A 17,315-nucleotide genomic window follows, 5' to 3' on the forward strand; every position below is an offset into this window, starting at 1 on the left:
AAGATGATCCGAAAAATTCCTCAGAGAAAACCAGAAGGAAACTACTGTCTGTATGCTTTAGAATTTCTCATAATAGAGATAATATAATTCTCGCATATATAAACCATAATCAATAGAACATCAGAATAATCTTACATAGATTTTTACTGTCAACTTCATTCCAATATATCAGAATAGAAATCTGAAGAGATGGGGAAATGTAGATCATAACTAACTGGACCAATAGAACTTTTCATCTAATATCACGGTCTCAAAGATCCTCACACAGAGAATTCCCACTCGAAAGGGATAACTATACGTATTCCCCAGAATAGAGGAAAACATAGAATACTCGAAGAGAAAGATAGCCATCACTTTTGTTTAATTGAATTCGTCATACTCGGACATCCGTGCAAGTCCGACATTATTCCTCTAACTAATTACATCTTCGCTAATCTCATACTATTCCATTTTGTACTCTTCGGTTTCACTTTTGCAAGCTTATGCAACATATCTCTCGAGAATCTCATCGTATAAATCTATTCTGATAAGGGGCGAAGATTGTAAAGCCTCTAAACTTTTGACTCTCAAGCAAATACATATTCAACAACAGCATAGCTTTACGCATATTGATTCAAACATTTCAAATTTCCAACTTGTTATAAACACATTTTCACATATCTCGATAATACATGTAACTTTATTTCATGCGAATATTAGCTAAACATAAGTGAATTTATCATAACTCAAACTTTCATTTCTTTTCTCGAATTACCCTTAATGTTTTATCAAATTCCCATATTTAGTCTTAATCATTTGCCAATATTTATCAAATTGGAGAACGTCTTATGGTTTTGAGTACATCGCTACTTGATGCCATAGTTCAACTATGGTCTTGTACTAGCTCTCATCCATCTGTGTCGATGCCGTGTCCCGCATGTGTCTTACAACGACACATGTAACCGTCTTGACGCATGTCCCATACATGTCTTACACTAGCACATCTCGTAGCCGACGCATGTCCCAGACATGTCTGACACTGGCTATCATCTCGAGGCCGATGCATGTCCCAGACATGTCTTACACTGGCTCTCATACTATGGCTGATGCATGTCCCAGACATGTCTTACACTAGCCCTCGTCTCAATGCCGATGCCATGTCTCATACATGGTCTTACACTGGCACACAAATCTCATGTATTGCCATGGTCCAACCATAGTCTTTTCCGTCAATTCATTAGTGACGATCGTACTCATTCCCTGCGTTCCACCCAATTTGATCTTTCATTACAACTTTCATGCTATTGTGACATTTATGATTCTGTAACTGAGATTATAAAGCATAACATTATTGCATATTGACTTCATCAATCTAGACATAAATGTCAACCTCATGTATATACTGATTATTAATCATGCAATAAAAGCATTCATACATGCATTCTGTCATTTCAAGCAAATTTCTTTCTTTTCCTAAACACTTGGCCAAATCAAGTTGGACATTTAACATCGTATGAATACTAACATGCATAAAAGCGCTTTTCACAACTTAACTGTGTTTTACTCCACTATTTCACATTCTTTATCTCAAGAGTATCACATAATGAAAACTAGTTCATATAAAAAAAAATCATGGATTTCTTTTCATACCTTTCCAAATTTTCAGCATATCATAAGCATGATTCAATAATCTCAACTTTACTCTTATCTCTATCAAGATTTGCTCGGTTGGAACTCATTCTGTCTTAATCAACAGCTTTGTTAGGGTAGAGATATCACACTATCACGAGCAATACTATGGCATGTATAACTAGACTCTCTTACACTAGGTTAGTCCGAGAACCAACTAAACCATGCTCTGATACCACTAAATGTAACACCCCTCGCCCGCATCCGACGCCGGGACGGGGTTCGAGGTGCTACCTGACTTTTACTAACACTTCCATACTAAACAGGGCCATGAAATCTCAAATAATTAAAACTTTTCTTTTCACATGCAATCATCCCTTATGCGAGCTTACGAGGCCCAATACATTCAGGCGGTTCGGGACCCAATCGAGAACTCATGAAAAACTTAGAAAAATCTCTTGCGTTAAGGCTTCACACGCCCATGTGCTCGGTAGTGTGGCGAAATAGGCTAATTATCAAGCCTTTTGTCACTCTCACACCACATGCATAGATACATACTTATCCAATAACATACAACGTGGCATAAATGAGCTCTTAAACATCTACAAACATGTTATGCTCAAGTTATTTTCTTATGCAATAAATATTATAGAATTTGCCCATATCATTACCACATACTAGACATAACTATCATTACCTCACAAACCATTCATGAAGCATTATTAACTATTTACCAATCACTTAATCCTGCATTAGTTACTAGCTCATCAATGAATCTCAATTCAATCTCTAGGCATACATGTTGTAAGCCACATCACAAGAGATAATAACATACATGCATAAGAATAATCATATGGGCCCATAATGTCATTAGCCGACATAAGCCAATTTACATGACTAATACTACCTTAATAACAAGCCACTGCCTTTGGCTAAATCATAATATTACATACTCACATTAAAACCCTATACATGCCATAGACTCGAATCACTTGAGTTTACTTACTCCGATAACGTTAACTCGATAGGGTGATAATATCTCTGACGGCCTCCAACCCGAGCTAACCTGGAAACTCTAGAAAACATGGGAAAGAAGGGGGTAAGCTTTAAGCTTAGTAAGTTCATATGAAAACAATAAGCAACTCATTAACTTGTTTTATCAATGTTTACAACATATTTTCAAGTTCACTACAAGCTGTCTTTCTGAGCAACGGTCACTAAATTATTTATATCTGAGCTACGAAACTCCGAATTAAGTTCCGTTAATTTTCCTGAAACTAGACTTATTTTCCTTTTTCCATAAAATTTCCAGAATTTTTGGTTAAGCCAAATAGTACAGTTTATTAGTTAAAGTCTCCCTGTTTCAGGGTATGACCACTCTGACCCCTGTACACTACAAACTGAATTTCTCCCTGTACAAAATTCCAACGACCATGCCGTTTATTCCCCATAAAAATAGACTCAATAAGGAATCCATTCATGTAAGGTATAACTCTTAATAATTTTTGTACAATTTTGGTGAATTTCTAAAGTTAGAACAGGGATCTCGAATTCATTCAGACCCTGTTTCACAAGAATTCAAATATCAAACAATATGGAATTCTTTTTCTTCCTCTGTTTCTTTCATGTGAAAATAGACTCATTAAGCTTTAATCCCATATTTTATTCTGCCTCTAACTCATTTTCCACTATTTTTAGTGTATTTTCAAAGTTACACTACTGCAGTAACTCAAATCTGTCAAGGCTAAATTACTCATTCATGATCATTGTTCATAATATTAATACAACACCATTTTATCCATCATGGTAAGAACACATATTATGCATCATAGATCATCACATATCAAGGCATTCTCATAGGATTAGTATACATACTTGCACAACTCGTAACATAACTCGAGTGCATACTCACCAATGACTTACCTCATTGAGACCATCATTAACTCTTTCCTTGGATTGCTGTTGAACACTTGGAATACTAATTAGATACTCGGAAAAGCCTTTGCACATAAGTGCTTCAATTGTAGCTAAAGCTACCTCATATCTCATGACATTTCAATACTCACTCTCGAGCTAGTCATCTAGACTCATAATTCCTAGTGACATGTCACTCGTATCCTATTCTATTCCTAAGGTTCAAACGGGATTTTCCTCGTCTATTAAGGCTTTGTCTTATCATATTTCTATTAATTACATACACATTAATATCTGTACAATTCATGTAATGATAACATTTAAATACATGTATAGTATGGTATTGTTTACATACGAACTTACCTCGATACCACAAATGTGAAAAGGACATACTCGTCCATAAATCGATTTCTTTCCGTTCTAGGTCCAAGTCTCAATTTTCATCATCTATAACATCACATTTAGCCTACCAATCAGTCACAATATTCATATGGGTCTAAAAATCATATTTTTACAAATTTTCATTTTGACTCCTAAACTTTTGCATATTTGCACTTTTTCCCCAATGCTCGTAAATTAATTTTTATTCAATTTCTATAAGGTTTAAGACATGCTGAACATTTTTCTCTTCTATGGCAACTCCAATTTTTCACTAATTCACACACTTATGACCAATTTGTAACTTTCACAATTTAACCCTTTTTTGACATTTTTACCGAAATTCATTGAATAAAACTCATATTTAACACATTAAACATTCATTATCCACTATAAATCATCAAAGCACAACCATATCATGAATGGGTAAATTTTTAAACTCTAATTTATCTTCAATCAATTGGTAGAAATAGAAAATTTAAGCTTCGGGGATCTCAAAATACGAAAATCATTAAAAACGGACAAAACCATACCTATATAAGCCATAAAAGCTTGGCGAATGGAGCTCATCCATGGCTGCTATTTTCTGTTCTTTCCACGGTTGAAGAAGAAAGAATGAAAAAAATGATAGCTTTTATCATTTGTCTTATTAGGTTATTTTAATTAATTTATAAAATTACCCTTTTATTTCAACCAAATTTCAAAATACCAAACAAATATCCATTCACTAACTTATTAAAGGAATAATTGTCACATAAGGACTTTCAATTTAAAACTCATAACAATTAGGCACCTCATATATAAAGAACTCAACTTTTGCACTTTTTACAATTTAGTCCTTTTGACTAAATTGAGTGCTCAAACTCAAAATTTTCGAATAAAATTTTTACGAAATATTTTCATAAATTTATAGACTATAAAAATATAATAAAAATAAAATTTTTTTTTTCGTCGGGTTTGTAGTCCCGAAACTACTGTTTCGACTAGACCCAAAATCGGGCTATTACAATTCCCAACAGGCATTATCCTTTCCCAAATATAGCCATGTATATATATAATAAATGAAAGAAATAAAAACAAAAAAAATCTATTTTCTATCAATTAATTTATTAGTCAAAATATTTTTTATATGATTATCCTTACAATTATCGTCTAAATTAAGTGTTAGGTATAATTATAAAATATATACATTATAGTTCTAAAAAAAATACAGATCTAAATATTAAAAATAACATTATAAAAAAAATAATTATGAACCCAAATACTAATAATAATAATATAATATATAAAACTAAGCGGTCATCATCGTATCATAAATAACTTGCCATGAAGTTGGTGATTCTCGCGATCCTGCATCACTTTCCAACTGTTTCTTGGTATTAGACAATACGATTCCCTCGATCGAAACCGCACGATAACCAAAAAAAATTCAGAGGATTTGGTCCTTTTAAGTAGTTTGTTTTCATGATTAACATGGGTGGCTGCTGGTGATGATATGGGTCAGTAGTCTACTCTCGCCATTTGTTTCTCCCAGTGAATATTCTAAACGAATTCAATTCTCAACAAATTCGCACCTCATGTTTCCAACCAGGATTGGTTTAGTGGTCCAGCAAGGAGGCCCCACCATCCATCATCTTCACATACGAGCCGTCGACGTCCCCACCCACAAATCATTCCTTACACCATCTTACATTAATTTATCATCTTATAAAACTGGCTTCATATTTTCTTTAATACCAAAGGTGGCGGTATGATGAAGTATTAACATCTTAGGCGGACAACTTAGACTATGTGTGATTAGATTAATAAATGAAAATTTAAGTTTAATGATGAAGCTAAGCTTGCTTAGTCGCTTTCTCAAATACCGTGCCAAATACATTCCATGCTTTGTCGTTTTGGAAAAATGTTGAAAATGCCCATACATATCAACTTTACCTAACCAAACCGACCAAAAGTTGGATTTCCCCCATTCACATTCTCACTTTAGATTAACATGTTCACAAAGATACTTAAAAATAAAATAAAAACTTATGCTTCACTCGTAGCTTAATTATTTGCACGTGGCTTTTTCATGGTCCAAATTTATGCGACGGCCAACTTGCTGGAATAATAATTGTTCCATATTCCATTCATGGAGGGCTAGCTAGCCATGTACTTTTTACACAGAATCAATCTCTTAATATTTACGTTTACTGAAGAGATGCTTCTTTGGTATTAGATCAGAGATGGAACCCTAATATTCTTCACGCTATAATTAATTAATTAACCCCTGGATTAAAAAGTTGTTTGCTTTGCTCTCTGTGTGTCTGATGATTTTCTGTAAGTTCCATTAGTTATGTTGAGTATTTGAGGAGCAGAAAATGAAATGAGTGATTGAATTTAGATTTTCTTTGCTGCTTATATATTCCCATATTTTTCGAGAAACCAACAAAACCCAAGATTTCATGAGCGGTGACTGCTCACTTGACACCAAATGGACCCTAGCCACTATTTATACTATATGTCAGTTTAAGACTTGTCATAAATTAGTACCAAAGTCGGGATTAAAAGAGTTAAATTATAAAATTGGGTAATCAAAATAATTTCTTTTTTGTTGTTTTGTAATTAGGAAAAATAGATTGAAGAAACCCCACCCCATATTATATCAAGCAAAGTTTTCTTACCATACAAGTTTTCAAGTAAAAGTTATATATATATATATTTTTTAAACTCGTAAATTTTATTGATTATAGAAGACCTTGAAACATGATTAGAAAATTAGAAAATACCGACAAAGATAGGTATCCCATAACAATTAAGAATCAAAGCGCATGGCCACTTTATATTAGATATAATAGTTGGTAGGGTGGCATATATTGAAGAGATAGCTTAGATTAAGGATTGAGGCTCAAAGCATGCTCACTTCTTATCACCTTCCTAGGGATTTCCTCACACTTATCAATAACACTCCACAATATCCAATTTCTTCAAAACATCACCCTGTTTGGCTTATAAGGAAGAATTTCCTCATCTTGCTTGTCTTCAGCTTGATCTCTCTTAGATCTAAAGGCTAGAATTTCATTGAGGCTTTTCACATGATCAAACATCCAATCCTCATAAAAAGAGAAATTTTTGTTCTTGAGTTGTAGATATAATAGAGATATGGGGTTGAGTTCTAAAGAGGTTTCTAGCGATGGTCCTGGGTGGAGCCAGTCTTTGTTGCAGGCTCAAACTCTGGAGTTACCCAAAGCAATTAAGAGGCAGCACCCACAGAACCAGCAACCTGAGCCATTGAAGTGTCCGAGATGTGATTCTACCAACACCAAGTTCTGTTATTACAACAACTATAACAAGTCTCAACCTAGGCATTTTTGCAAGGCTTGTAAGAGACACTGGACAAAAGGTGGCACTCTCCGCAATGTTCCTGTTGGTGGTGGCCGCAAAAACAAGCGGCTTAAGACATCTAATAGCAGCAACACAACTGCCGTCGTTGCCTCCGCCGTCATTGGTAACACTAGTACAACCAGTGTTGCCCTCAAAAGCTCAACTTCCTCTGGGGTTAACAATAGGCTGAATAACTTCATGGCAATCCAACGATCGCAGCAACAAAGGCAGGATCTTCAGCTTCCACTTGCTGATCAGAAGAAGAACACATCGAACATCCAATTTCAGGTGATGGGTCGTCCACCATCTTCATCGTTGCTGCAGAATCCTATCACTTGCGGAGACTTGGACGGAAAAAGTTTCAACATAAATAATAATGGTGTGTTTCTGGGTTCAATTTCAACAACCTTATCGTTGCCTCAAACTCAAGGCTTACAATTTCCATTTTCAAGTCCGAGCTCAAGTTCTTTTGAGACAACCCCAGCTTCACTATCAACCTCGTTCCAATCTTCAAGTATCTATAACTACACTAGCGAAACAATGGAGGATCCAACCATCACTAGCATCATCATGCCAACCCCAAGTGGAACCGCTTCACATACATGGGATGTGTCTATTAGAAGCAGTGACATGGACATAGCAAACTACTGGAATTGGGATGATATTGATGCACTTGTCTCTATCGATCCCAACATGCCATGGGATAATTCTGAGATCAAACCATGAACAAGGTCTTTTAACCATATATTCCTTCTCTTCTTGTTTTGGGTTTTCTTATTTAATGGAAGTTTTTTTTTTTGTTTCTCTTTGGATGTTATTTTCCCTTTCTTAGATTGTTCATTAATATGTATAGTCTCCCCTTTCAATTTGTAACAGTTAAAATGAGCTATATAGGCTATTAGAAGCTGCCATTTTTCAAATTCAGCTTCAGGGTGGTGGTGTAAATTTTGTTCTCTACCTCTTATATAATGCGAGAGTATATGTATGAATGTGTAATTTTAGGCTAGGCTTTGTTGTACATCATATGAATGGAATAAGAGAGAGATGTGGTGGGGTGCATAAAGGAAGATATCAGAAATGGGGTCTATTCCAGCTATGGTGGGCAAACTGAGATGTGATGGAAAAGGTGTTGAAATATTGGGAGATGCTTCTTTTGTATTAGATCAGAGATTGATTTGTTTGGGTATTGGAAGAACCCTAATATTCTTCACGCTATAATTAATTAATTGATGAATTAAATAAAGTTGTTTGATTTTTCTTTAGATTCGATTAGGTTTGTTGAATAAATGAGTGATGGAATGTAGATATTTCCATAGGTTTAGAGAAACCAACAAAACCCAACATTTCATGGGCGGTGACCGCTAATTTCACACCAAATGAACCCTAGCAGCCATCTATACATATATGTCAATTTACAACATTCTGTACTTGTCATAAATTAGATAAAAAGATAAAATTCGATAATTATTGGTTATTTTGTAAATTAGAAAATAATAGGAATGGAGGAGTTTAGAGGAGCATGGCCTCCTTGATGATGATTCATGAGTTCTATAATTATAGCTAGATTGTATATTGATAAATTTTGAAATGATTTTATAATGTAGTGGTATATATAACAAATTTTTGTAAAATCCAAAGAGATTTTAATGGTCGCTGTAGTCAGCAATAATGAAGGGAATTTGTAGAGCCAGGTTGGAGCGGATCATTGACACAGATGGGATGGGAGGGGCCACCTGCAAGTGCAAAATCACATGTGTATACTATACCCTATAGTCTATAGGGTGTTAGGATAGGAGTAGGATGATCACAAACCTGGAGGCATATCCATCACCTAACCAGTCATCACGTGGTGCCAACTCTTTTCAACTCCAGAGTCCAAATAGGTCCCACAAGTCCCTACTCCCTTCAATATTTTCTTTTTCTTCAATGTTTGATTCCGCAGTCTCTATATTTATTAAGAGATCTCCAAAACATTTAAAAATTCAACGAAATAAATCCTTAAATTAAATAATTACGATAGAATTTTTTTATATCTTTAATGAAGAAACTGGTAGAACTTGACGTTAGTGATAATGAAATTGAAATACAGAATTAATATAATTAAATTATGTTAAGTAATGAAAAATTGACTATACAATATTTGAACTGTTTCTGGTGATGCAAACTTGTCAAGTTATGGGGTTGTTATTCGTGATTCTGATGGTATTTTTAGTAAAGATTTGTCTGCTTCTTTTGATTTTGTTTTGGAGCCTTCTATGGCTGAAGTCATGGCACTACCATAAGCTTTATCCTGGCTTCCCTCCTTGAACTTTAACAGGATGATTTTAGAGATGGATTGTCAGTAAGTGTTTCATGCTCTTTCTAGGATGGTAATATTGTTGCTGATTGTTTATGTTCGAAATTTCAGTTTCAACATTTGTTCTTCTATTGGATTTGGCATGATGTTAATAAAACAGCTCATTGTCTAACTCAAGCCGCTTTAACTATAGCAACTCGAAGGATTTAAGAGTGGGTAGTGCATTCAGAAATTCTTATGGCTTCAGTTTAGTCTCTTTATCTTGTTGAATTTCTTCAAAATATAAATGTAATTAAAAATACAACAAAAAATTATTTTGTAAATCCTTAAATTGAATAATTATGATTAAAGTTTATTATATTTTCAATAAAAATAAAATATGATAGAATTTGATCATAGTCGAAACTCAAAAACAACATATGATAAAGTTTATATATATATATATGTAAGGTTATAAATTTTGCGAAAATTTTAAATTAATGAAATTATATATAAAATTATTAAATTATTAATAAATTTACATTTTAATTATTTAATTTTAAAAGTTATAATCAGATTTACAGGAAGTTATTCAGCCTATTGTTAACACTAGAGGTAGTTAAGGTTTTAAAAGCAACACTAGCTAGTTGTGCTAGTGTTACTAGTGGCAATGGAGGCTGCGATGTTGCTGCTATAAGATGTCTTAAGCCGCTTGTTTTTGTCGCCACCACTAAGAATATGGGTGTTGTGGAATTATAGATGATAATATGATCAGTGAGATGATGATCGGTTATTCTTAGAGATGATACTGTGAGGAGGTTTCGCTTCACTGGATTTTTAATAATCTTAAGCAAATCCAACTATAAATTTGTTACTTGTCTCTATCAAAATATGAAAATAGTTTGTTTGATGTCAACTTCATGTTTTGGTCAAATATGCAAGTCTTGACGTCATACTTCAAAATTCTACAAAAAAAAAAGAAAAAGAAAAAAAGAAGTCATTTTCACATTTCCTCATATATCATCTGCAAATTTTTTTTATAGAAAATGCCCAGATTTAGACATTGTTTAATACAGTCTCAAGTTTCCACTGGCTCTTTCTCGCCTTTGAAAGTCATGCACTTCAAAACCTGAAAAAGTCTTTAAAGCTTCCATGGAAATTTCTGTATATATATATTAGTGAAAAATACAGTCAAAGAAATAAAAGAAACCTGTAATGTAAAGTGGGAAAGACGCAAGTACATGTCCATGGTTAAGACTTAAGACACATGTATGTTGTTACCCTACAACAAAAACATCTAGAATTCTTACGACTGTCTCCGAGCATATCCATCTACAAGTTTCCCATCCTCACTCCGGCGAAAAGAAATGCAACCCCAGTGCCAAAGACACCCTTTTTCAATGTTGCGCATGACGAGCGATTATTTAACACTAACCATGCTAGCAGGTATACCTCTGAAATGAAAAAGAACACCTTGAAATACTGATGCAACTCATCATTTAGACGATGAGAAACTCACAAGAAGCATTAAAACGCTGCCATTGACCAGGTTGCTCAAGGACTCTTCTTGACCACTAAGATAAGGTCGTTTAAGTTATTGTTAAAACTAAAAACATACCACAACTGTCCATGCTCTAGATTAAAATTAAAATAAAATAAATTTCACTCGATAATTGTTCTTTCTCTTTTTTTAGAGTCAAATTATGAAAAATTATAAAATAAATATCTAACTATTTAATTTTGTCTTTTTCATCACGGGTTAGCTAATATAAAAATGAAAACACCAAAAATTCAAAATATTTGAGTAATAAAAAATACTAATAGTTAACTATTTTACAACTTTTCATAATTAAAAATTAAGTGACTACTAATAAAACTTACTCAAATAAAATTTATAGATAATTGCAAAAAAACAAAATTCATAATATAATATAATTGAATTGAACAACAAACTAAGCTAATCAAACTACTGGAAATTAGCGAGTCAAATAAGGTTAAAGAAAAAGGACATCCCAGGACAAGGGAAAGGAACGGAAGTGAAACAGCAAAGAGATTCTAAAAAGGGCAGTTTAGTAACTATAAAGGGAAGAAATAGAAAAACTCACACCACTCCTCCTTTGCTCATCAGCAACAGCAAGTCCCAAAAACCAGAGCCATCAACAACGTTGAAGCCATTGTTCAAACAAACAAATAAACCCCACAAAGCAGAAGCTAAAATCTCGGACAAAATATGACCCACAAAAGCCAAAACACGAACAAAAAATGTGAAAAATAAAATAGAATAAAATAAATAAAAATAAAGAACACATAAATTTTACGTGGAAACCCTTTCGGGAAAAAAACCACGGGCAGAGGAGAAGAAAATTCACTATGTCGAAAAATTTTTACTCAAATACAAGAGGAATAGACTATGTCTATTTATAGGCTTGCAAAGCCATATTCTAGTAGGATTGAAACACCTTATCCTAATCAATATAAAATAGATGGAGTTTAATAAGGTTTAAAACCTTATTCTAAAATAAAATAAAAGAAGTCTAGTTCTATATGGATTTTACTTTTATTTTATTTTCCATCGTATTTTATTTAAATAAGAATTTGGGTCACTTAATTCTAACAATCTCCACCTTGACACAAATTCTCAATGAACAAGTTCTTCATCGCGAACTTTCAATAAACAAGTTCTTCACCTCTTCCAAAAAACCCCTTAAGGGTTTAACTTCAACAATGAACACCAACCAAGTCTAAGCAATGCTCAAACTTGGTTATAGGAAGTGACTTAGTCATCATATCTGCAGGATTTTCATGAGTGCTAATTTTGCTCACAACAAGGGACCCTTTGGAAATCTTTAAAACCCCACTTTCAGCTGTGTATCTGTACCCTTTTGAATCAAGAGTACTCAACGAAATTAAATTTCTTTTCAATTCGGAACATGCCGCACGTCACTAAGTGTTCGACAACTCCATCAAACATCTTAACTTTAATTGTTCCAACACCGCGATTTTACATGAAACATTATTTCCCATCAAAACAACACCTTCAGATACTGTTTCATAAGTTGTAAACCAATCCCGATTGGGACTCATGTGGAAGGTGCAGACTGAATCAAGTATCCACTCTCGCTTACTTTAGAATCATTGATGAAGTAACTAGAAGTTCACCATCGTTGTAGTCTTCTACAACATCGCCTTCACCGAATTTTCGGCTGTTTTCCTTTTGATTCGCACCTCCCTTTTAATCTTATTTTGTAGCTTATAGCACTCAGATTTAATGTGCCCTTTCTTCTTGCGAAGTTGCAAGTTTTACCTCTGTTTGAAGATTTCGATCTACCCTTAGATTTACCACGAGGATTCCGTTCTGTGTTCTACCACGATCATCATCAACATTCCGGTCTTGTCTCCCACGAACAATGAGACCCTCTCCCGAGAGTTGGGTTTAACCACAAGATGCTTCATCTTATCATACGAGGTTAAAGAATCATAAACCTCATCAATTGTGAGAGACTCGCGGCTATATAAAATCGTGTCTCTAAAGGTTGAATAAGGCGGGGCAACGAACAAAGTAGAATCAACCCTAGATCTTCCTTATCATCTTGAACCTCCATGGCCTCCAAGTTTGAGAGAATTTCTTTAAACACTTGTTAAGTGTTCGTGTACGACGCACCTTCCTCCAAACGATGAGCATAAAGACGCTGCTTCATATGCAACTTGCTTGTTAGAGTTTTCGACATACATATTTGTTTTAGCCTCTTCCATAATGCAATGGCGTTTTCTCTTTCATCACATCCTGCAAAATTTCGTTGGACAAATACGATGTAATTGTGTTAATGCCTTTCGATCCTTACGCTTCTTCTCTTTATCTGTTAATGTCGAAGGCATCTTATCTATCCTAGCAGGCATCCTCTAGATCCATCTGCAAGAACGCTTGCATCTTAATTTGCCACAACGCAAATCGGTGTTGCGATCCAACAATGAATTTCATACTTCAAAGACGCCATTACCGTGATCGAGATGAATAACCCTAAGCTCGATACCAATTTGTGAAAAATAAAATAGAATAAAATAAATAAAAATAAAGAACACATAAATTTTACGTGGAAACCCTTTCGGAAAAAAACCACGGGCAGAGGAGAAGAAAATTCACTATGTCGAAAATTTTTACTCAAATACAAGAGGAATAGACTATGTCTATTTATAGGCTTGCAAAGCCATATTCTAGTAGGATTGAAACACCTTATCCTAATCAATATAAAATAGATGGAGTTTAATAAGGTTTAAAACCTTATTCTAAAATAAAATAAAAGAAGTCTAGTTCTATATGGATTTTACTTTTATTTTATTTTCCATCGTATTTTATTTAAATAAGAATTTGGGTCACTTAATTCTAACAAAAAAAAAAAAAAAACAGAGTAATCAAAAGCCTTAAGAAAGAAGCAAGTGGTAAACATTGATTGAGATTCAAACTCTAATCCGGAAGAGATCAAGGGTGCATTAAACTGAATCCTAGGTTGGCTTTTTGCATATATGTTGAGCTATTGTAACACCATTTGATCACCTGAATCTGAAGGAAGATTAGCAATGACTAAATCAACAAATTTCTACTTGATTGAAAATTGAGTATACACGTGGTGTAGAATGATGGCTGACAATATGTTCAGTTAGCTGATGATTTGTTGTTCTTTCACATCTTTTGTATCCGACGACAAAGTTATATCGTGTCTATCAAAATATGTACAGAGTCTGTCTGATATCAATTTCATGATTGGTCATATAAGCAAGTCTTCACATCGTACCTTTCGTTTAAATACTAAAAGAAGTCATTTGCATATTACCTCTTATATCATCTTGGGTGTTATTTACAGACAACAACCAGATTCAGACATTGTTCCAACACAGTCTCAAGTTTCCACTAAAGGTTAGGCACTTTAAAAATTAAACCCTTAAAAACTCTTTTATAAATTCCCATGGAGATTACTATATATTATTGAAAAAATACACTCTCAAATGTCACTCTAATCACTTCACATACTAAAAAAAATGAAACACTAAGCGCCTAGAAAACATGCAAAATGCTTAGCCAGAAACCTGCAACGTAAAGTGGGAAAAACACAAGTACATGTCCATGTCCATGGTAAGACGCATGTATACTAAATCACACATGCTGTAACCTAAGTTGTCTACAACAGAAACATTAAGGTCAATCAACAATGAATAAAATTTTATGACCGCCTCTGAGCATATCCATCTACAGGTTTCCCATCCTCACTCCTGTGTCTTTGCCGTAGTTAACTGTTGCATCATTAGCCTTCGAATAACTCACATAGTAAAGCTCAGAGACTACGGCTGTTAGGAAAGCAAATGCAGCCCCAGCGGCAAAGACACCCTTTCTCAGTGTCGCACACGATGGGGGATCATTTAAGAGATTCTTGTACTTGGTGTGATAAGCATTCCGCACTGACCCTGCCAGCAGGCATACCTCCGCAATGAAAAAGAACAACCTGAAATACCAATGCAACACATCGTTTAGATGATAAGAAACACTAACAGAAAGAATTAAAAAACACTGTCATTGACCAGGATGCTCAAAGCCTCTTCTTGACCATTAAGATAAGATTGTTTAAGTTATTGTCAAAACTCAAAACATACCAACAAGTGATGAACAGAACAACTGCCCATGCTCTAGATCCACTTGGTCTCATGGCCTTTCCACAGCATAAGCACCGACTTGTCACCATTATTAGTATCTGACTAAGCAGAAGGAATAGGAATGAACCCACACCCAAACCAGTTGCAATATCCTCATCATAAACACAATAACTTTCTTTCCCATTATTGCCAACAGAGGCCTGCAAAAAGAGAACGGGAAATTGTTACACTAAAGCTTCATTGAGGTAAAACATCAAACTAATCCCACAATCTATTCCTTGAAACAAACAACTCTGCAATTCTAATACCTTTTCCTTTTACAAACTCGTATTTTTGTTAACACCATGAACCAACTTAGTGAAACAATGTGTGCAAATTTTATTGTCAAAGACCACCCAATTAAAGAGTCATTAATGTATCCAGATATAAACATGTATACAAAAGTATCTGATACACCATTGCCACTTCACTAAACATTTCCACTGTTGTCGAAAGAAGCATAGTCTATGACCGTACCACCAACAGCTACTACTTCTATAAAGAAAAGCAACGATGAGAATTTTTCAATGTGATCACCTATTTACATGACACTAACAGAACACGAGCGTACTTAATATGGGTTCAAAATGTTCCGAGTCTTTGCGGCTCTTCGATTGAATTTCTAATTAAGCCATACTAGCAGTAACAAAGCATTTAAAATGAAATTAAAGAAAGACAACGTTCTCAACATTGTACATGTTTCTATGATATTCTTTCATCACTGAGAAAGCTTTTTCCATAACAACTGCAGCAAAACAATGTTCCCTCTTCAGTACTTCGGATATAGGCCTCCTTAAACTTACAGCTGAATCTGTTAACCCATCTTTTAAATAAAATAGTTTGCACTTTGCGCCCAAAAATATTTGAAGCACAGAAGCCATGAAATGAGGAATTTGATAGCAATATCTTGGCCTATCTGACCAACAGGTTAAAGCAGATTCATTCTAGATCTAACAAACAATATAAAATTATCTGTTCTTTTACAAGGCGAGGAACCAAAAAGATAGAACTTTTCGCATACAATAAGGGGAAGGGGGGGGGGGGGCTTAAAGTTTTTAATCAAATTTCTGGAAATTAGCAAATCAAAGCAGGTTAAAAAAAAATGGTCATCTCAGGACAAAGAAACGAAATTGAAACGGCAAAGAGATAACAAAAAATAAGGCAGTTTAGTAAATATAAAGGGGACAATTAGAACACTCACAGTACTTCTCCTTTGCTCAGCAGCAACAGCAAGGGCGAAAGCAATCAGATCAATCACAAAAACCAGAGCCAGTAGCAAGGTTGAAGCCATAGTTCAAGCAAACAAAGAAGAAGGAAAATCTCGAGAAAATATGAGCCAGAGAAGCAAAAAGACGCACACAAAAACAGTATTAATCAAAAGCGTTAAGCAAGTGGAAACAATGCTGAAGGGGTAAGTACTTTAGACACTTTAGTTTACGCAGCATAAATAAATTTACTAATTAATAAGCAAAGGGCAAAGTGATCCAATAATAAAGCAACCTGGATTCTCTCTTTTCCTACAATAACATGATGAACCTTTATTTCATTTACTTTTTTTCTTTTCAATTTCATCGGAAATTATTTTAAATTTTAATCATCTTATTTTTTGGGATTTGTTAATATTTTAAATAAAATATTTTAAATTCCAATCAAGTTTGACTAATTTTTTTAAATAGGTCCGGTCTGACTTTTTATTTTGTTTAATTATAAAATATAAAGAAATAGCTTTTGAAAATTTTAAAGTAATTTTAATATTTCAAACTTGAGGGCAAGCGAAACCAACCTTTATGAACAGCTTGTATCCATATATCCCGAATTTTCCAAGCTAAGATCAATAAAATTTAGTTTATTGTGAATTTAATCTTATACTTTGATTTTATGAATTTTACTCATTTACTTTTTAAATTTTTAAATTTTAGTTTTAACCTAGATAATAATAATTTAATTCATTTATTGGTCCTATATTTAGTCCATATTGTCCAATTGAATTATTCAAGTCTTTATATTTTTCGATTTTTGAAATTCAAGTATTGACACAAATGTCAATTTTAATCCATTAACGGATTTTTAGGAATAATATATGAAAATAACAAAT

At 34.0% G+C, this 17,315-nt stretch overlaps 2 protein-coding genes and 1 long non-coding RNA gene across 3 annotated transcripts; 1 reads left to right on the forward strand and 2 right to left on the reverse strand.

The window, feature by feature from the left end:
• Positions 1 to 2,327: 2,327 nt before the first annotated feature.
• Positions 2,328 to 4,306, reverse strand: LOC128292956 (uncharacterized). The gene is made up of 2 exons (XR_008282955.1): positions 3,886 to 4,306; positions 2,328 to 2,683 (listed from the first exon to the last, which is right to left on the reverse strand). It is a non-coding gene; the product is annotated as an uncharacterized LOC128292956 (long non-coding RNA).
• A 2,366-nt stretch (positions 4,307 to 6,672) lies between these two features.
• On the forward strand, positions 6,673 to 8,506 carry LOC108465782 (dof zinc finger protein DOF2.2-like). The gene has a single exon (XM_017766162.2). The coding sequence runs from the start codon at positions 7,042 to 7,044 to the stop codon at positions 7,987 to 7,989; it is 948 nt and encodes a 315-aa protein (XP_017621651.1). The 5' UTR covers positions 6,673 to 7,041; the 3' UTR covers positions 7,990 to 8,506.
• Positions 8,507 to 14,485: 5,979 nt separating this feature from the next.
• Positions 14,486 to 16,787, reverse strand: LOC108465973 (uncharacterized). The gene is made up of 3 exons (XM_053027965.1): positions 16,422 to 16,787; positions 15,182 to 15,381; positions 14,486 to 15,033 (listed from the first exon to the last, which is right to left on the reverse strand). The coding sequence occupies exons 1-3, from the start codon at positions 16,509 to 16,511 to the stop codon at positions 14,781 to 14,783; spliced, it is 543 nt and encodes a 180-aa protein (XP_052883925.1). The 5' UTR covers positions 16,512 to 16,787; the 3' UTR covers positions 14,486 to 14,780.
• Between the last annotated feature and the right edge of the window lie 528 nt (positions 16,788 to 17,315).

Source organism: Gossypium arboreum, chromosome 5 (assembly GCF_025698485.1).
Source record: "Gossypium arboreum isolate Shixiya-1 chromosome 5, ASM2569848v2, whole genome shotgun sequence".
Classification (NCBI taxonomy): Eukaryota; Viridiplantae; Streptophyta; class Magnoliopsida; order Malvales; family Malvaceae; genus Gossypium; species Gossypium arboreum.